The sequence below is a fragment of the Nerophis lumbriciformis genome, linkage group LG13, assembly GCF_033978685.3.
Source record: "Nerophis lumbriciformis linkage group LG13, RoL_Nlum_v2.1, whole genome shotgun sequence".
In the NCBI taxonomy this organism is placed as follows: Eukaryota; Metazoa; Chordata; class Actinopteri; order Syngnathiformes; family Syngnathidae; genus Nerophis; species Nerophis lumbriciformis.
In genome coordinates this window covers 3,155,001-3,177,345 of record NC_084560.2, presented here as the reverse complement: position 1 = coordinate 3,177,345, position 22,345 = coordinate 3,155,001, and the positions used below count along the sequence as shown (strand labels likewise).

The window sequence follows — 22,345 nt, the reverse complement described above, 5'->3', positions numbered from 1 at the left end:
GAGCTGGAGGGGGCGTGGTCTCCAGCTCCGGCTGAAAATCGGGAGATTTTCGGGAGAATATTAGTCCCGGGAGGTTTTCGGGAGAGGCGCTGAATTTCGGGAGTCTCGCGGAAAATCAGGGAGGGTTGGCAAGTATGGTTTTAGCTATTTGGCTGTTCTAGTTTTTATTTATTATCTTTTTATTTAAATTTTTTTTAATACACTGTAGCACTTTGAGGTTGTTTACTCAATGTAAAGTGCTTTTTACAAATAAAATCTATTATTATTAACAAGATCTGACAGCTCAGTTACAGCTTATTCTATTACCTAGTCTGTGTTATATATATGTCTTTTATGTTGCACCAAGAACAATTCCTAGTTTGGGAACCCCTTCTCAAACAATGGCAATAAAAAAACTATTCTGATTCTGATTCAACTAAGGAAACGTAAGACGTGAATCTGACAGATCGTCACAAATAACCAACAGTGAAGGTATTTTTCTGCAGAAATGTTTGCATCGTCACTTTATTAAAGGTGGTTGATCTTAACAATTGAGAAAAAATCTGTAAAATAATGTTATCTTTCAGCATTGTCACTTCATTAAAGGTGTTTGATCATAATAATTTGGAAAAACTCTGTAGAATAAAGGACTCCTTATTACATCGTCACTTTATTAAAGGTGGCTAATTTTAATAATTTAGTAAAAATCTGTAAAATGACGATATTTTTCCACAAAACGTTTCATGAAAAATATCTGTAAATATGTTTTTGATCATTATTTGGTTTACAATGTTTTACTTTAGTTTTATGGTTTTCGTTTGGCAGCCGTAGATGACCGTTTTTTTTACAGATTTTTTTTTTTACAGTGTATTTCCCGCTTGTGTCTGCAAGTTGGATAGTGGAGGTGTTCCTTTTAGATGGCAAATGCCCACATAGGTGTGTCCGCCCCACTGTGACGTCACGGTCAAACAAAGATTGTGTTCAGAGCAGTGACGTGCGGTGTGTTACGGCTCAGGCTCCTGCCAACGCCGCTCATCCGTCTGTGCGCACCTCGGGACACGCCCACGGGTGCGCACATCCAGGGACGCGCCGCGCGCGTCCCCGCCCTGCAGCAGCCACTAGCTGCAATCACTCACCGGCAATCTACACTCCTGGGTCTGATGAGGGCAAGCTCAATAAAGGACCAGTGGACCCAAGGATCAGCGCGGGAACTTAGTTTTCTCATGGTGTACCGTAAACAACAAGCTTTATGCTCGATTCATGTTTCCTCTCCGTGCCTTGATTTGTCCCTTGTCTTCTCCCGTGTCCCCGCAGTACCCTCCGTCGCCTGTAAAGTGAGCTGTGCGTCACACTTCCGCCTGGATCTCCCTCTGGACTCTGACTGCCTCCTTCGTTCCTAGACCTTTCTCTCGCCCCTGGATTCTGACGCCTCACTCTCGCCCCGGATCATCTGCCTGCCTCTTGGACCCCTTTTCCCTTGCCCTCTTTGGACTTGTCTGCTCCCTCATCCAACAGAACGGTAATACACAACAGCTAACTACACACATAGTCTAACACCACTCACTCTAGGGTTTTGTCACACACTCCATTTCATTAGTTTAGTTTATATTAGTATTGTTTGTTATTATTATATATATTGAATATACAATATATATATATAATAAATAATTGTACATACTGCCCCCTGGTGTCTGTTTGCCGTCACCTCCCCTTAGTCCAACCATAACACGGTGAGGTTGATGGCTGGTGAGGCACTGACTTCATCACAGTCAGATTTACAAACATATGAACCCTAAAGAGTATCTTATTCACCATTTGATTGGCAGCAGTTAACGGGTTATGTTTAAAAGCTCATACCAGCATTCTTCCCTGCTTGGCACTCAGCATCAAGGCTTGGAATTGGGGGTTAAATCACCAAAAATGATTCCCAGGCGCGGCGCCGCTGCTGCCCACTGCTCCCCTCACCTCCCAGGGGGTGATCAAGGGGATGGGTCAAATGCAGAGGACAAATGTCACCACACCTAGTGTGTGTGTGACAATCATTGCTACTTTAACTTAACTTTAACTTTACACATACAAACTGTAGCACACAAAAAAGCACATTTAATAAAAAAAACGTTATTATGGTCTTACCTTTACTTAGAAATTAAGTCCACAACTAAAGCCCTCACTTAAACTTTCCACGTGCAAGATTGAATCTATTTAAAAAAGTGTAACCGAGGGTTTATAAATGTGGCCTATACTGTATGAAACTACAAAATAACAAACACGGAGGCTCCAGTTTACACGAGGACCACTTTATTTACATTCTTTCAAAAACCTCCGCAACGTGACATCACTCCCGCTCTTAGCGCCTTCAAAATAAGAGCTCAAGGCATATACTGTATAACAGCGCATAACAGGAACTTAACATCACAAAGAGGAAAGCCCATGAAAATAGGTTACCAAAGTTATTTAATAAGAAGCCAAAAAGTGCAAAAACAATAATGTTGGTGTTGGAGGAGTTGTGAATTAGGTACACCTGCAGTCTGCAGGTGCACCTAATGTTGTGTCCCTGCAGTCATTCACAACTCCTCCAACACCAACATTATTGTTTTTGCACTTTTTGGCTTCTTATGAAATAATTTTTTTAAATAGATTCAATCTTGCACGTGGAAAGTTTAAGTGTGGGCTTTAGTTGATATAACAATTCTACGGCGGGGGTGCAGGAGGCGAGCCTCAGCCAGTGCGTCTTTTGCAGCCGTTTTATGATCGCTCAGCACAAGAAATACTTGTACAGTTGTTGACAAAATACACTGTACATTATATACCTCAGCTAACTAAACTATGGAAATGTATAATATAATTCATATAGCAATACAGTCTCACTGCACAGCAGGCCAGCAGTTAGCCGAGTCATTGCGCAATCCATGTTGAGGCACTGAGTGACGTGCCTCAACTGGCTGCTGTTCACTGCACCGTCTCTTCTCAGTATTTGAACGGCAAATGTGAAAATTCAGCGATTTTGAATAAAAAATAATCTAAAACTGGTGAAGTTAAATGGAAAATAACTCTATAGTATAATCACTGGATACATATAACAATTTAATTTTATTTTTTTATTTTTACATTTTTTTTCTTTCCATTATGTTAGATCCACTATGGACTGGACTCTCACTATTATGTTAGATCCACTATGGACTGGACTCTCACTATTATGTTAGATCCACTATGGACTGGACTCTCACAATATTATGTTAGATCCACTATGGACTAAACTCTCACTATTATGTTAGATCCACTATGGACTGGACTCTCACAATATTATGTTAGATCCACTATGGACTGAACTCTCACACTATTATGTTAGATCCACTATGGACTGGACTCTCACAATATTATGTTAGATCCACTATGGACTGGACTCACACTATTATGTTAGATCCACTATGGACTGGACTCTCACTATTATGTTAGATCCACTATGGACTGGACTCTCACACTATTATGTTAGATCCACTATGGACTGGACTCTCACACTATTATGTTAGATCCACTATGGACTAAACTCTCACTATTATGTTAGATCCACTATGGACTGGACTCTCACTATTATGTTAGATCCACTATGGACTGGACTCTCACAATATTATGTTAGATCCACTATGGACTGAACTCTCACACTATTATGTTAGATCCACTATGGACTGGACTCTCACAATATTATGTTAGATCCACTATGGACTGGACTCACACTATTATGTTAGATCCACTATGGACTGGACTCTCACACTATTATGTTAGATCCACTATGGACTAAACTCTCACTATTATGTTAGATCCACTATGGACTGGACTCTCACAATATTATGTTAGATCCACTATGGACTGGACTCTCACTATTATGTTAGATCCACTATGGACTGGACTCTCACAATATTATGTTAGATCCACTATGGACTGAACTCACAATATTATGTTAGATCCACTATGGACTAAACTCTCACTATTATGTTAGATCCACTATGGACTGGACTCTCACAATATTATGTTAGATCCACTATGGACTGAACTCTCACACTATTATGTTAGATCCACTATGGACTGGACTCTCACAATATTATGTTAGATCCACTATGGACTGGACTTTCACACTATTATGTTAGACCCACTATGGACTGGACTCTCACTATTATGTTAGATCCACTATGGACTGGACTCTCACTATTATGTTAGATCCACTATGGACTGGACTCTCACACTATTATGTTAGATCCACTATGGACTGGACTCTCACACTATTATGTTAGATCCACTATGGACTGAACTCTCACTCTATTATGTTAGATCCACTATGGACTGGACTCTCACAATATTATGTTAGATCCACTATGGACTGGACTCACACTATTATGTTAGATCCACTATGGACTGGACTCTCACTATTATGTTAGATCCACTATGGACTGGACTCTCACACTATTATGTTAGATCCACTATGGACTGGACTCTCACACTATTATGTTAGATCCACTATGGACTAAACTCTCACTATTATGTTAGATCCACTATGGACTGGACTCTCACTATTATGTTAGATCCACTATGGACTGGACTCTCACAATATTATGTTAGACCCACTATGGACTGGACTCTCACTATTATGTTAGATCCACTATGGACTGTACTCTCACACTATTATGCTAAATCCAGTATGGACTGGACTCTAGTGACTGCACGTCACTGGTTCAGAGGATTCAAAAAACGTATGATTTAAAACTTTGCCGTTGTTCAACACCATTATCCAACATATGTAAGTCAGGAATTTCGGAAAATCATCATATGTCCCCACCCTTTTTCTATCATTTTTTTTTTGTTTTTACCCGAAGAGTGTGAGTCCTCCACAGATGGCCCAAGTCATCAGGCCTGCTTTGTGTTCCGTCTGGGTGACCACGATCTGCCGGCAGTGGGGACACTGAGCTCTTCCTGGGCTATCTTGCAGCGATGGCATGACCACCACCTGAGTCACTGAAAGTGGGAAATTATATCAACAAAAAACATGACTTGTTCTTCCACAGTTCAGATTCAGATTGGTTTTATTTGAACATACAAAAGCCAAAAGCAGTGAAGTTGCCACGTTGTGTATATATATTCAATATATTATATTTGAATAGACTGCAAAGACAAGATATTTAACGTTGGAACTGGTAAACTTTGTTATTTTTTGCAAATATTAGCTCATTTGGAATTTGATGCCTGCAACAAGTTTCAAAAAAGCTGGCACAAGTGGCAAAAAAGAGTGAGAAAGTTGAGGAATGCTCGTCAAAGACTAATTTGGGACATCCCACAGGTGAACAGGCTAATTGGGAACAGGTGGGTGCCATGATTGGGTATAAAAGCAGCTCAAGGACGGGGCGAGGGTCACCACTTTGTCAACAAATGCCTGAGCAAATTGTTTAAGAACAACATTTCTCAAGCAGCTATTGCAAGGAATTTAGGGATTTCACCATCTACGCTCCGTAATATCATCAAAAGGTTCAGATAATCTGAAGAAATCCCTGCACGTAAGCCATGATATTACGCACCTTGGATCCCTCAGGCGCTACTGCATCAAAAAGCCACATCAGTGTGTAAAGGATATCACCACATGGGCTCAGGAACACTTCAGAGAACCACTGTCGGTAACTACAGTTGGTCGCTACTGTCGGGCTTGTCCCTGACAGTTTGACTATGTTTTAGTTTTTTCTCTGTTTGTCTTAGTTTCCTGTCAGCGCTTTTATTTTGTCTTCGTTTCCTGAGTGTCTCCCTGAGTGCTGCTTCCCCTCAGCTGTGGCTGATTGGCACCTGGCCACACCTGGTGTCAATCAGCCAGCTACTATTTAAACCTGCCTTCTCCTCCAGTCATTGCTGGATCATTGACGTTACTACCTGTCGTGCCGTTGTTTGCTGTATGCTGTCGTTAAGCTATTCCCTGGATCCTGACTCCTGTTCCTGCTTCCTGTTTTCTGGTTCGTGTTTTCATTTTCTTATTTTTGAACATTAAAAACATGTTTTCTTGTACAAAGCCTGCTGCCATCTCTGCATCTTGGGGTTCGTCAACTACAAACTCTGACATAATGATCCAGCCTGTTAACACGTTCCCCGCGGAGATTTCCATGGCGGAGAGGCTTAACAAAGCATTAGAATTAATGGCTAAATTGAAGAGGAGTTCGGCCGCATTTCAAGCCCTCTCCCACCCAACCCTTTCGTCTGTGGGCCTGTCTGGGGACGTCTGGGATCCGTCCCTTGAGGGGGGGGCTAGGAGTGGCTGTGCAGCTGGGGAGGCACAGCTACTCCTCACCCCAGTGGGTCTGCAACAGACGGCGCCATCCTCTTCGGTGGACCAGCAGACGCCACCATGCAGTCCGGTGGGCCAGCAGACGCCACCATGCACTCCGGTGGGTCTGCAACCTACGACGCCACCATGCACTCCGGTGGGTCTGCAACCTACGACGCCACCATGTACTCCGGTGGGCCGGCAGACGCCACCATGCACTCCGGTGGGCCGGCAGACGCCACCATGCACTCCGGTGGGCCGGCAGACGCCACCATGCAGTCCGGTGGGCCGGCAGACGCCACCATGCACTCCGGTGGGCCGGCAGACGCCACCATGCAGTCCGGTGGGCCGGCAGACGCCACCATGCAGTCCGGTGGGCCGGCAGACGCCACCATGCACTCCGGTGGGTCTACAACCAACGGCGCCACCATCCTCCTCTCCGGTGGGCCAGCAGCAGACGGCGCCACCATCCTCCTCTCCGGTGGGCCAGCAGCAGACGGCGCCACCATCCTCCTCTCCGGTGGGCCAGCAGCAGACGGCGCCACCATCCTCCTCTCCGGTGGGCCAGCAGCAGACGGCGCCACCATCCTCCTCTCCGGTGGGCCAGCAGCAGACGGCGCCACCATCCTCCTCTCCGGTGGGCCAGCAGCAGAGGGCGCCACCATCCTCTTCTACGGTGGGCCAGCAGAGGGCGCCACCGCCATCCTCCCCGGTGGGCCAGCAGAGGGCGCCACCGCCATCCTCCCCGGTGGGCCAGCAGAGGGCGACACCGCCATCTTCTCCGGTGGGCCAGCAGAGGGCGACACCGCCATCTTCTCCGGTGGGCCAGCAGAGGGCGCCACCATCGTCTCCGGTGGGTCCTCCCATGCCGGCGGTCGAGCCGCCTCGCCAATTGCGGCGGCGTTCAACTCGCCGTCGCCACCTAACTCTTCCCCGCTGGTTGCGGGGACACTTGGCCTGGTGGCCCACCTCCTTGTCCTCCCTCCACCCTCCCGTGACTTTGGACTGTTTTTTGGGGGGGGTGTTCCTGGAACGTCTGGTATCTGTTATAGGAGGGGGGGCTACTGTCGGGCTTGTCCCTGACAGTTTGACTATGTTTTAGTTTTTTCTCTGTTTGTCTTAGTTTCCTGTCAGCGCTTTTATTTTGTCTTCGTTTCCTGAGTGTCTCCCTGAGTGCTGCTTCCCCTCAGCTGTGGCTGATTGGCACCTGGCCACACCTGGTGTCAATCAGCCAGCTACTATTTAAACCTGCCTTCTCCTCCAGTCATTGCTGGATCATTGACGTTACTACCTGTCGTGCCGTTGTTTGCTGTATGCTGTCGTTAAGCTATTCCCTGGATCCTGACTCCTGTTCCTGCTTCCTGTTTTCTGGTTCGTGTTTTCATTTTCTTATTTTTGAACATTAAAAACATGTTTTCTTGTACAAAGCCTGCTGCCATCTCTGCATCTTGGGGTTCGTCAACTACAAACTCTGACAGCTACATCTGTAAGTGCAAGTTAAAACTCTACTGTGCAAAGCCAAAGCCATTTATCAACAACACCCACAAATGGGCCCGAGCTCATCTAAGATGGACTGATGCGAAGTGGAAAAGTGTTCTGTGGTCTGACGAGTCCACATTTCAAATTGTTTTTGGAAACTGTGGACCAAAGAGGGAAGGAACCATCCGGACTGTTCTAGGGTGAAAGTGTGAAAGTCAGCATGTGTGATGGTATGGGGGTGTATTAGTGGCCAAGACATGGGTAACTTACACATCTGTGAAGGCACCATTAATGCTGAAAGGTACATACAGCTTTTGGAGCAACATCAACGTTTTCATGGACGCCCCTGCTTATTTCAGCAAGACAATGCCAAGCCACGTATTACAACAGCGTGGCTTCATAGTAAAGGAGTGCGGGTACTAGACTGGCCTGCATGTAGTCCAGACAATGAAAATATGAAGGCTAAAATATGAGAAGGGAGACTGTTGAACAACTTAAGCTGTACATCAAGCAAGAATGGGAAAGAATTCCACTTCAAAAATGTGTCTCCTCAGTTCCCAAACCTTTACTGAGTGTTGTTAAAAGGAAAGGCCATGTAACACACTGGTAAAAATGCCTTTTTTGCAATGTGTTGCAGCCATTAAATTCTAAGTTAATGATTATTTGCAAAAAAAAAATTGTGTTTCTCAGTGTGAACATGAAATATCTTGTCTTTGCAGTCTATTCAATTGAATATAAGTTGAAAAGGATTTGTTGTATTCTCTTTTTATTTACCATTTACACAACGTGACAACTTCACTGCTTTTGGGCTTTGTAGATTGTAAACACTTGCAGTTTGAACAATTTCTTGAAGTGGATTATATTAGCACATTGTTTAACTTCTTTGCTTAATCCAACCATCCATTTTTTACTGCTTGTCCCTTTCGGGGTCGCGGGGGGGTGCCGGAGCCTCCATTCCATAATTTAACTCTGCATACCAATATGCTAAAGGTCTTAAGTGTTGTACGTGCATACTTATGTTTTGGGTTGGATTTTCCTCTAAAATGATATTTTTCTTATTTTCTTTAGAAGAATTGTTGTACATTGTTGGGTCGTAGGTTTTACTTTGTTTTGTACATCATTTTAGCTGTTTGCAAATCAAACAAATCATTGAATTTCAATATTACTGCTTTAATAAATACTATGGTATTACAGAACTTAAAAAATAATCAAAACACGACTAATAATAAAAAGTATTGTTGATAAAAATGGTCATTTTATGTATGTATACTATATATGTGTGTATATATGAATATATACACATATATATATTCACATACAAATACATATATACATTTACAAACACAAATATATATATATATCTACATTTATACATCCATCCATCCATCCATCTTCTTCCGCTTATCCGAGGTGGGGTCGCGGGGGCAGCAGCCTAAGCAGGGAAGCCCAGACTTCCCTCTCCCCAGCCTCTTCGTCCAGCTCCTCCCGGGGGATCCCGAGGCGTTCCCAGGCCAGCCGGGAGACATAGTCTTCCCAACGTGTCCTGGGTCTTCCCCGTGGCCTCCTACCGGTCGGACGTGCCCTAAACACCTCCCGAGGGAGGCGATCGGGTGGCATCCTGACCAGATGCCCGAACCACCTCATCTGGCTCCTCTCCATGTGGAGGAGCAGCGGCTTTACTTTGAGCTCCCCCCGGATGACAGAGCTTCTCACCCTATCTCTAAGGGAGAGACCTGCCACCCGGCGGAGAAAACTCATTTGGGCCGCTTGTACCCGTGATCTTGTCCTTTCGGTCATAACCCAAAGCTCATGACCATAGGTGAGGATGGGAACGTAGATCGACCGGTAAATTGAGAGCTTTGCCTTCCGGCTGAGCTCCTTCTTCACCACAACGGATCGATACAGCGTCCGCATTACTGAAGACGCCGCACCGATCCGCCTGTCGATCTCACCATCCACTCTTCCCTCACTCGTGAACAAGACTCTGAGGTACTTGAACTCCTCCACTTGGGGAAGGGTCTCCTCCCCAACCCGGAGATGGCACTCCACCCTTTTCCGGGCGAGAACCATGGACTCGGACTTGGAGGTGCTGATTCCCAACCCAGTCGCTTCACACTCGGCTGCGAACCGATCCAGTGATGAAGCCATCAGGACCACATCATCTGCAAAAAGCAGAGACCTAATCCTGCAACCAACCAAACCGGATCCCCTCAACACCCTGACTGCACCTAAAAATTCTGTCCATAAAAGTTATGAACAGAATCGGTGACAAAGGGCAGCCTTGGCGGAGTCCAACCCTCACTGGAAACGTGTCCGACTTACTGCCGGCACCAAGCTCTGACACTGATCATACAGGGAGCGGACCGCCACAATCAGACAGTCCGATACCCCATACTCTCTGAGCACTCCCCACAGGACTTTCCGGGGTACACGGTCGAATGCCTTCTCCAAGTCCACAAAGCACATGTAGACTGGTTGGGCAAACTCCCATGCACCCTCAAGGACCCTGCCCAGAGTATAGAGCTGGCCCACAGTTCCACGACCAGGACGAAAAACCACACTGTTCCTCCTGAATCCGAGGTTCGACTATCCGGCGTAGCCTCCTCTCCAGTACACCTGGATAAACCTTAGCCATCGTCCATTAAGAACTCCGGCTTATTAGTGATTCCCAGAGCCCAAAAAAAGTCTGCGGGCTATAGAGCGTTTTTTATTCGGGCTCCAGTACTATGGAATGCCCTCCCGGTAACAATTAGAGATGCTACCTCAGTAGAAACATTTAAGTCCCATCTTAAAACTCATTTGTATACTCTAGCCTTTAAATAGCCCCCCTGTTAGACCAGTTGATCTGCCGTTTCTTTTCTTTTCTCCTCTGCTCCCCTCTGGTCCGGTGGCCATGGATGAAGTGCTGGCTGTCCAGAGTCGGGACCCGGGGTGGACCGCTCGCCTGTGCATCAGCTGGGAACATCTCTGCACTGCTGACCCGTCTCCGCTCGGGATGGTGTCCTGCTGGCCCCACTATGGACTGGACTCTTACTATTATGTTGGATCCACTATGGACTGGACTCTCACAATATTATGTCAGACCCACTCGACATCCATTGCTTTCGGTCTCCCCTAGAGGGGGGGGGGTTACCCACATATGCGGTCCTCTCCAAGGTTTCTCATAGTCATTCACATCGACGTCCCACTGGGGTGAGTTTTTCCTTGCCCGTATGTGGGCTTTGTACCGAGGATGTCGTTGTGGCTTGTGCAGCCCTTTGAGACACTTGTGATTTAGGGCTATATAAATAAAGATTGATTGATTGATTGATTGATTAAAAGGGTATGTACCCATTCAATTGGCCCATTTCTTTTTTTAAATTTGTGAATAGCGTCACCATGGTAACATGAAATGCTCCCAACTTAAAGTACCCCCGTAGGCGCGAGCAAGATCTTTCCGACGGTATAACATATGTGGGGGTTCGTTGGCCGATCCGTCTCGTATTAATCGTGAGAGAAACGTGCGGAACTGTAATAATACAAGTTGAAGTATGAGGATTGATAATATGGGCTGCTTGCATTGCAGCAGGCCCATAATAATCGTTGACTGCAATGCCGTCCTTTGGCCATTAGAGGCCGCCCTCTTTTGAGGGATATACTGTCAAACAAAATACCATACATAAAAAGTTAATATTAGCAAGTGATTAATGAATGTATGTTATTGCTAATGTTGATACAGTTGTGAATGCAGGTAACATGTACAGTACATTACTGGTTACTTTGACAACTTTCCAATTATTTTTAATTCACCCGCAAATCTGACAACGACGCCACACGTCGCCATCGGCACGGCAAACAAAACGTGCTTGGTGACGCACGCTCGCTTGGCTTCTTCATGCCGTGTGAACGCAGTGCGGCACTTTGCATCGCACAAAGGGGGAACTGAAATATCAGGTCTTTATGTTTGCGGAACTCACCTGTGGAAGTCGGACCTTTGCAGATGCAGGTGGAAGGGAAACACAAGAAAACATATTAGAGCACTTATTTGTAGCATAATACAGTTGTATCATTATGATCCAGGCCAAACAATAAATTAAACACAAGTTAGACCAGGGGTGCCCACACTTTCAACTATATCATTTACCATATTTTCCGAACCATAGGGCGCACCGGATTACAAGGCGCACTGCCGATGAATGGTCTATTTTCGATCTTTTTTCATATATAAGGCGCACCGGACTATAGGGCGCATTAAAGGAGTCATCCATCCATCCATTTTCCTCCGCTTATCCGAGGTCGGGTCGCTTGTTCCAGCTCCTCCCGGGGAATCCCGAGGCGTTCCCAGACCAGCCGGGAGACATAGTCTTCCCAACGTGGCCTCCTACCGGTGCCCTGAACACCTCCCTAGGGAGGCGTTCGGGTGGAATCCTGGCCAGATGCCCGAACCACCTCATCTGGCTCCTCTCCATGTGGAGGAGCAGCTTTACTTTACTTTACTTTGAGCTCCTCCCGGATGACAGAGCTTCTCACCCTATCTCTAAGGGAGAGACCCGGCACCCGGCGGAGGAAACTCATTTTGGCAGTTTGTGTTACGGCTCAGGCTCCTGCCAACGCCGCTCATCCGTCTGTGCGCACCTCGGGACACGCCCACGGGTGCGCACATCCAGCAGCCACCAGCTGCAATCACTCGCTGGCAATCTTCACACCTGGAACTGATGAGGGCGAGCTGGTTAAAAGACCAGTGGACCCTAGGATCGGCGCGGGAACTTAGTTTCCTCTTTGTGTACCGTAAGCCTTATGCGCTCTTACTGTGTTGTTTTTCCCTCCGTGATTCTGACGTCTGTTGCTCTTCCGCAGTGCCTTCCCGAGTCTTCCCTCCTCGAGATCTCCCGTTGTTTCCCCGGTGTTTTGGACTGCCTTCTTCTTTCCCGACTCCTCACTCGCCCCTGGACTCTGACGTCTCTCTCTGCCCCACGGACCCCTCGCTGATCTTGGACCCCTTTTGCCTTGCCATCTTTGGACTTGTCTGCCTTTTCTCATCAACACTTGGTAACACACTTCAGATATCTACACACATAGTCTTACACCACACACACACTCTTGTATTTTAGTCACACACTCTATTTCTATAGTTTAGTTGTATTGTTTATTATTATATATATTTATTATATATAATAAATTATTGTATATACCGCCCCCTGGTGTCTGAGCCGTCACCTCCCCTTTAGTCTAAACACAACAGTTTGTACCCGTGATCTTGTCCTTTCGGTCATGACCCAAAGCTCATGACCATAGGTGAGGATGGGAACGTAGATCGACCGGTAAATTGAGAGCTTTGCCTTCCGGCTCAGGTCCTTCTTCACCACAACGGATCGATACAGCGTCCGCATTACTGAAGACGCCGCACCGATCCGCCTGTCGATCTCACCATCCACTCTTCCCTCACTCGTGAACAAGACTCCGAGGTACTTGAACTCCTCCACTTGGGGCAAGATCTCCTCCCCAACTTAGAGATGGCACTCCACCCTTTACCGGGTGAGAACCATGGACTCGGACTTGAAGGTGCTGAATTTCATCCCAGCCGCTTCACACTCGGCTGTGAAAGGAATCATATTATTATATATGTATTTCTAAATGTAAAAGACTTCCTTGTGGTCTACATAACATGTAATGGTGGTTCTTTGGTCAAAATGTTGCATAGATGATGTTTTATACATCATCTTCAAGTCACTTTCTGACAGTCGCTTCAGGATGCACCGTTTTGTGGGCAGTCTTATTTACGTGGCTCACCTTCGATAGTGGAAGAAGTGTCAAAAGATGGCGCTAACTGTTTTAATGACATTCAGACTTTACTTCAATCAATAACAGAGCAGCATCTCCTCATCCGTGGCTCACTAGTGCAACGACAACGCCCGAAATGTAGTCCCGTGAAAATAACGTCCAACCGGAACTCTCTAATAACTACATTTCCTTGGGTGAATAATGTAAACTCACTACACCGGTATGTTTTAGTGCTTTCATGGCGAGTTTACTGACATATTTAAGTAAGAACTTTACACTACTTTATATTAGAAATGGCAACAGTGGAGGATGAATGTCACATAACAAGAAGATAAAGAAGAAGATTATCCACTACGGTGTCGACACGGACGACAAAGGTGGATCTGCGCAATTGTTCAGGACTTATGCAGATCCCAAATATACATCAGTAGGTACCAGAAGGTAAGAAAAGTTGCTTTTGCATAATATCGCGAAACAAAACGGCAGATAATATGTCTTACCTTATACACACACCATAATAATACTCCTATGTTGAAGCACAGTACAATCCATCAAGCGGTGTGGCTTCATAGCTTACCAAAGTCCTACTAAAACATTTTGATGGATTTTTGAGCGCCGTGTGTAATGTTCTGTATCTTTCAATGGAACATATCAAATTTTGGTGATGTCTCTTATGTGTGACTGCCATGTACTGGTCACACTAATAAATTCGCCATGTACCAAATTAAATAGCTTTGAGGTCGGTAAGCAAAACCAGAATAATTCCATACATTAGGCCCACCGGGTTCTAAGGTGCACTGTCGAGTTTTGAGAACAAAAAAGGATTTTAAGTGCGCCTTATAGTCCAAAAAATACAGTATATTGATTTATTAATGAAAGAGAGGTTTTTGTTAACAAGTTAAAGGTGTTTAATGATAATACAAGCATGTTTCTTTCATGAAGACAAGAATATAAGTTGGTATGATTCTGATGACTTGCATTGATTGGAATCAGACAGTAGTGATGATAACGTCCACATTTTCAAATGGAGGAGAACAAAAAGTCCTCATTTCTGTGCTTGCTTTTTGTTTGTCCAGCTTCCATACTCCTTTTCATGCACTTTACAAGACTTGCATTGGCGGCAAACTCCGTAGCTTGCTAGCTTGTGCGCGTGTTGTATATTTGATGGTCGCGTGATGGGTGATGAGCCAAGGAGACGCCAACGAGGAATCGTCGAACAAAAAGCTTTATTTGTTTGAGCGAGCTTCCGACTGGAACTGCAGCTCCAGGAGAACGAGTATGGGCCGTATTACTCTTCTGCTGTCTTCTCAGACCACTGTGCTTAAATACCTTTTACTCAAAGACCTCCACTCCTCGTAATCCTAGCCTTGGAGCCGGCCCGACTTGTTGTTTGGCCAGTTAACCTGTTTCCTGTGATCGGTTTGAGTCGGACGACCCCTGTTCTCTACCCCTATCTGTGGGGGCTTCCTACCAGATTTTGCTAATGTCTTTAGTCTGCCTCCTAAATTCCAAATCTACCTTCCCGTAGAATTCCAATTTCCTGGGGGCAATAGCCACCACTCTCTGGAGCGCTTGTGCTGGACATGTGCACTTTTGACCTGAGTAGAATAATTCTTTAAATGATTCTGTGACCAAATACAAACGCACGCTACTTCCCCAATTCTTCTTTCTTTCTTTAATCCTCTTGGCCCCCTTGGGAGCATAGGGCGTCTCCACCTCACTCTCTTCTGCGCGATGGTCTTTGCTTCTTGCCAGGAGATCCCCATCTTGGTCAGTTCATCAAGAGTGGACCTGGCTTCCTCTTACTTTGAGGATTATAGTCCAGGGCTTGTCTTGCTATGTTTCTCGGATCCTTCCTAAGTGTATGGCCGATCCATCCCCACTTTCTGCTTTTGATTTCATTTTGAATTTGCTCTTGGTTCATGCGTCTCCACAGGTCTACATTTGACATCTTGTTGGGCCACCAAATCCTCAGTATGTACCTGAGACAGTTGTTAATAAACACTTGTAGTTTATGGATGATTGATTTGGTGGTTTGGTGGAGGAGTTCAAGTACCTCGGAGTCTTGTTCACGAGTGAGGGAAGAGTGGATCGTGAGATCGACAGGCGGATCGGTGCGGCATCTTCAGTAATGCGGACGCTGTATCGATCCGTTGTGGTGAAGAAGGAGCTGAGCCAGAAGGCAAAGCTCTCGATTTACCGGTCGATCTACGTTCCCATCCTCACCTATGGTCATGAGCTTTGGGTCATGACCGAAAGGACAAGATCACGGGTACAAGCGGCCGAAATTAGTTTCCTCCGCCGGGTGGCGGGGCTCTCCCTTAGAGATAGGGTGAGAAGCTCTGTCATCCGGGGGGAGCTCAAAGTAAAGCCGCTGCTCCTCCATATCGAGAGGAGCCAGATGAGGTGGTTCGGGTATCTGGTCAGGATGCCACCCGAACGCCTCCCTCGGGAGGTGTTTCGGGCACGTCCGACCGGTAGGAGGCCACGGGGAAGACCCAGGACACGTTGGGAAGACTATGTCTCCCGGCTGGCCTGGGAACGCCTCGGGATCCCCCGGGAGGAGCTGGACGAAGTGGCTGGGGAGAGGAAAGTCTGGGCTTCCCTGCTTAGGCTGCTGCCCCCGCGACCCGACCTCGGATAAGCGGAAGAAGATGGATGGATGGATGGATGGATGGATGGATTTGGTGGTTTTCCAGGTTTCACAGCCATAAAGAAGGACATATTTTACATTTGTATTGACTCTGATTTTGGTGTTTCTGGAGAGCTGGGAAGAGAGCCATACAGGTCAGAGAGTTCCCCAATTGTATACGGTATAATTCACCTCATGCGCTAGCATTTGGAGACTCTTATTTTGTTAGCGCAGGCAGGATGGAACAGGGCTTTTATTGTGAAGACAGGAACTGTGCAGTCAGTCTTTAGAGTTTTGACGGCAAGTACGGCGCTAGAAGTCTGTTGAAATAAAAAGTGTTTCTGACCTTCCTGTCAGTCATTTTTTCTTGATAATGATCTGGCAGCAGCCAGCATCATCTCACGAGACCCTCGGGTGCAGTGAATGTCAATCAAGTCACCAAAGTGATGTCATAGTGAAGATTGATCATTTTTAGGTGTATTTTTTAATGTCTGGCTGGCGATGGACTGACACACCCGCCACCGTCCACGTAATGGGCACCCCTGGACCAGACTTTTCTGGTGGTAAAAGTAAAAGTAGTTTTGAACAGGCAGCATTTACAGACCTCCTTGGTAAGCGACATGTGGGGGTCCTGCATTAGGGGACGGGTACAACCCAGGCTGGGGCGCCGCACCCCCGTAGTTGTTGTATGGGCCGGGGTAGGGAGGTGCCGACTCGGGTCCTAGGTGTCCTTTTTCCATCTTTGCCTCAGGAGAGAAAATACATTATGTCATTATTGTAGGAAATAAAACTCTTCAAGAATGGTTTCAAATCAGTACAGAAAGGAGCCATAGGTGGCAGGTTGTCCCTCTTGTATTTATTTGCTCCAAACAAGCACACTGTAATAATAAATCCAAGACGGTCAATCTGAAAATAGATTTTAGATGAAATCAACACGCAAAGGAGAACAATTTCTCTTACATTGGCAACACTGACATGATCTTTAAAAGCCTCAACTCTTTACACCACCTTGTTATATATATATATATATATATTATATACGTTAGGGCAGGAAAAAACAGAGGCTATGTCATCCCTACAAGCCTGTTTCACAGGTTTCTCTGCTCTTCGGGAGATTTTGTGGGGGAGGGCAGAGAAACCTGCGAAACAGGCTTGTAGGGATGAAATAGCCACTGTGTTTTTTTTCCTGACCTAACGTATATTCCGCTCTACCTCGGTATTGAGCACTGTATAACGGGGTAGACCACAGTATATCTATATATACATGTTAGGTCAGGAATAAATTGAGGCTATTTCATCCCTACAAGCCTGTTTCACAGGTTTCTCTGCTCTTTGGGGAATTTTGTGGGGGAGGGCAGAGAAACCTGCGAAACAGGCTTGTAGGGATGAAATAGCCACTGTGTTTTTTTTCCTGACCTAACGTATATTCCGCTCTACCCCGGTATTGAGCACTGTATAACGGGTAGACCACAGAATATCTATATATACATGTTAGGTCAGGAAGAAATTGAGGCTATTTCATCCCTACAAACCTGTTTCACAGGTTTCTCTGCTCTTTGGGGAATTTTGTGGGGGAGGGCAGAGAAACCTGCGAAACAGGCTTGTAGGGATGAAATAGCCACTGTGTTTTTTTTCCTGACCTAACGTATATTCCGCTCTACCCCGGTATTGAGCACTGTATAACGGGTAGACCACAGTATATCTATATATACACGTTAGGTCAGGAAGAAATTGAGGCTATTTTATCCCTACAAGCCTGTTTCACAGGTTTCTCTGCTCTTCAGGGGATTTTGTGGGGGAGGGCAGGGAAACATGCGAAACAGGCTTGCAGGGATGAAATAAGTCTGGAAACAATTAAAGGGGAACATTATCATAATTTCAGAAGGGTTAAAACCATTAAAAATCAGTTCCCAGTGGCTTATTTTATTTTTCGAAGTTTTTTTCAAAATTTTACCCATCACGCAATATCCCTAAAAAAAGCTTCAAAGTGCCTGATTTTAACCATCGTTATATACACCCGTCCATTTTCCTGTGACGTCACACAGTGATGCCAATACAAACAAACAGCAAGGTATAGCGACATTAGCTCGGATTAAGACTCGAATTTCAGCGGGTTAACACTGTCTGATAAGATCATTACTAACAACTATGAACTAGGTTTACAGCATATGAAATACATTTGGCAACAATATGCACTTTGAGAGTGCAGACAGCCCATTTCAGGCGCGCTAAGAACATATATTTTTCCACGATTTCAGCACTCAGGTTAACCATACCTAAATAGACACAAAATACTGCATTACACAAGACTACCCGAATGTACTCGAATGATTGAAAAAAATAAATGTTTTTAAGCTAAATTATTGGTAAACACAGTTTCTGTATAATAATTTACGTAAAACCGCGAGTAATGAATAAAGTTTTCATCAATTAATATATTCTGTAGACATACCCTCATCCGCTCTCTTTTCCTGAAAGCTGATCTGTCCAGTTTTGGAGTTGATGTCAGCAGGCCAGGGAAGCTAGGGTCGATATTCTTCTCTTGACGGTGTGAGCCAAGACATCCAGGGGGTTTAGCTCGCTCGTCTGCGGGAACAAACTGCCGCCATTGCTTGCCGTGCTAGCGAGGCCCTTTGTCCCTGAATTGCTCACACACTCCGGCAGATTCAATGGGGGTCTGGCGGCAGATTTCTTTGACTTTATGGTTGGAAATGCATCTGCTTTGAGTGTCGCAGGATATCCACACATTCTTGCCATCTCTGTCGTAGCATAGCTTTCGTCGGTAAGGTGTTTGGAACAAACGACTGACCATTTCGTCGGCTTTTCCACACCCTCGTATTTTGAACAAAGTTCGTCCAATTTCTTGCCACTTTCGCATCTTTGGGCCACTGGTGCAACTTGAATCCGTCCCTTTTTTCGTGTCTTTACACCCTCCAACGAAAGTGAGAAAATGGCGGACTGCTTCCCGATGTGACGTCACAACGTGAGCGAATAATAGAAAGGCGTTTAATTCGCCATAATTCACCCATTTAGAGTTCAGAAATCGGTTAAAAAAATATATGGTCTTTTTTCTGCAACATCAAGGTATATATTGACGCTTACATAGGTCTGGTGATAATGTTCCCCTTTAAGGCTATTTCATCCATACAAGCCTGTTTCGCATGTTTCTCTGCCCTCCCCCACAAAATCCCCTGAAGAGCAGAGAAACCTGTGAAACAGGCTTGTAGGGATGAAATAGCCAATGTTTTTTTTCCTGGGTAACTACTTGGTATCGGATCCATACCTAAATGTGTGGTATCATCCAAAACTAATGTCAAGTATCAAAGAAGAGAAGAATAAGTGATTATTACATTTTAACAGAAGTGTGGATAGAACATGTTGAAACAGAAAATAAGCGGATATTAACAGTAAATGAACACGTGGATTAATACGGTGTGTCCCTCATAATGTGTACAAAATGATAGGTGTATAAATGACACAATATGTTACTGCAGACTAATTAGGAGTCTTTGTTTGTTTACTTACTACTAAAAGACAAGTTGTCTAGTATGTTCAATGTTAGCAAAAACGTCTCAACTAACATTGGACACAAATTCCTCAATCTGATTCACAAACACTTTCCCAAAGACAACACCCAAAGAAAAGTATTCAACAAGAACAACATTAAACTGAGCTACAGCTGTATGAACAATATACGACAGATTATCTCAAACCACAACAAAACAATTGCAAATGAGCCGTCGGCCCCCGGACAGAGCGACTCCAAAACCAACAAAGGCTGCAACTGTCGAAAGAAACCTGATTGCCCTCTCAACGGGGGGTGCTTACAAACATCAGTTGTCTACCAATCTAAGGTAACACGCAAGGACATTAACACATCCGACACATATGTAGGATTAACCGAGGGAGAGTTCAAAACCAGATGGAACAATCACAAGGCTTCTTTCAGGAACAAAAACCTGCGGAATACCACAGAACTCAGCAAACACATTTGGGACCTCAAAGACAATAATGTTGAATATTCAATAACATGGCAAATTCTTGCACCCAGCACACCTTACAATAGTGGTAATAAAAGATGCAACCTATGCTTGAAAGAGAAACTGTTTATTATTTACCGTCCAGACCTGTCATCCCTCAACAAGCGCAGCGAAATTGTAACAGCATGCCGCCACAGGCGGAAACACCTCCTAGGTAACACATGAGCCAATCACCACGCCCCTACGCCAGCCTGTACCCACCCACTCTGTGCCCTATATAAACCATGGTATGTGAATGCTCCCATTAAAATCTCCTGATGATTGAGGGAACCCCCCTCATGAAACAGGCCTGTAGAGATGAAATAGTCTTGTGATTTTTTTTCCCACACATACATATATATATATATATATATACTGTATATTTATATGAAATACTTGACTTGGTGAATTCTAGCTGTAAATATACTCCTCCCCTCTTAGCCACGCCCCCGCCCCACCCCGACCACGCCCCCCCGCACCCCACCTCCCGAAATCGGAGGTCTCAAGGTTGGCAAGTATGGACTAAATGACAATAATAAACATATGTTTCATGTACACTAACATTTGTTGTTACAATAAAGACAAAAATGACATTTTTGGTGGTCCCCTTTGTTTAGAAAAGTATCGAAATACATTTTGGTATATTAATATCGGGACAACCCTAGTTTGCAACTGGTGTGTGTGTGTGTGTGTGTGTGTGTGAGTGATGGGAAGAAAAGCTCTTCCTTTGGCTGAGTCATTTAGTGCCACATGTTATTTTCCATAAGACTGTTAGAGAACAGGAAGTAGTAGTCATGTATTATCTGGATGACTCCTAAGGCTGTGTAATCATTTCCCAAGAATCACATTGCAGTGTCTGTGCCAAGAAACGCTAACGGCTGCTTTTATTACACATCCTGAAAGCGCCAACGAGTCCTGGACATGTACAAACGTGATTTTGGAAGTCTGGATACCATTGTACGATACAACTTGACCATTTAGGGAAACTTTCACTTCTTTATTGTGCTCCGCCCACTGAGCATTTGTCAACAGAAGGCATGGCGGTCATATTTAGTACGAGTCCATGGTCCAGGATCCAGGGAGGTTCCCCACTTTAAAATGATTAGATTAGTGGGAGTGGCACATGCCTTGTGGCCTGGCACTGCTTTCTTACATTTAGTGGTCAGACCGCTGCTCCTTTTCAATAAATTCATATGAAATGATTGAGGAAGTGCATGAACCACTCAAGCAAACCTTGCTCAACATAGGAGAGCCTCGCCTGCTTTTATGCAATACAACTGGTATTAACTGGTATTGAAATTATTTCCAACTCACAACACCCACTCTTTCCTGAATATGGAACCCTGCCATCAGGGAGAAGACTCCGGGTCCCACTATGCAAATCTAACCGCCTTAAATTATCATTTGTTCCAGCCTCCATTAAGCTGACCAACAATGTGCAATAGAATTTTAATACATAGGTTAGCACTTTTTTAGCACATAGCACTTTAGCACATAGCACTTTAGAACTAAGCACTTTAGCACACAGCACTTTATCCATGAGCTCTAGTGCAATGCACATTGGTACTTTATCTTTATCTCCATACTGTAGATTTTATGCCTACATCAAAGTGCCACCTATGTCTATCAAGCTCCATGTTCTGATGTTTAAATGTTAGTTGTATGGTTGTGGTTGTGTCTGTGCTTGTGTTTTTGTTCTGTTGTTTTTGGGTATGTTAAGAAAGCAATGATGCACTGTGCCCAAGACAAATTTCCCCGCGAGGACAATAAAGTTGAACCTTGACCTTGACCTTGAACTCTGAGATGACATCATCGCTTTTCCTTTTAATCTCACATCATGACTACGAGGTATGATTGAACAGCCTTCACCGCTCTATTTGCTTTTTGTCCTTTTGAAAAAGGCAATTGTTCTTTGTTCAGGGTCTACAAATCTATCAAATAAATCAACATTAAAATGGCACACAAACTAAAACTACCAATCAATAATAACTTGTTAAGATCCTGTTATTGTGGCAGCTGAATCTGCATTGACTCACATATGAACTTGAAGTGCCATCCCATGGAATTGTCCAACATGTTTTGGTATCCTGGAGCATTCAAAGTTCCTTTCACTGGAACTAAGTGAACAACTCCTGAAAAACCAACCCCACACCATAATTCCTCCTCCACCAAATTTCGCAC

General features: G+C 44.9%; 1 protein-coding gene across 2 annotated transcripts in view; it reads right to left on the bottom strand.

The window, feature by feature from the left end:
- LOC133613891 (LITAF domain-containing protein-like) overlaps nucleotides 1-22,345 on the bottom strand; it is a 42,743-nt gene that overhangs the window by 7,601 nt on the left and 12,797 nt on the right. Inside the window, exons 3-5 of one of the 2 annotated variants that reach the window (XM_061971775.2) lie at nucleotides 16,750-16,891; nucleotides 11,710-11,724; nucleotides 4,842-4,986 (exon numbers count right to left, since the gene is read on the bottom strand). In XM_061971775.2, the coding sequence (XP_061827759.1) occupies nucleotides 4,842-4,986; nucleotides 11,710-11,724; nucleotides 16,750-16,885 (296 nt within the window). In that variant the 5' untranslated portion in view covers nucleotides 16,886-16,891. The remainder of the gene's footprint in view (nucleotides 1-4,841; nucleotides 4,987-11,709; nucleotides 11,725-16,749; nucleotides 16,892-22,345) is intronic. The other variant, XM_061971776.2, reaches the window with a different exon arrangement.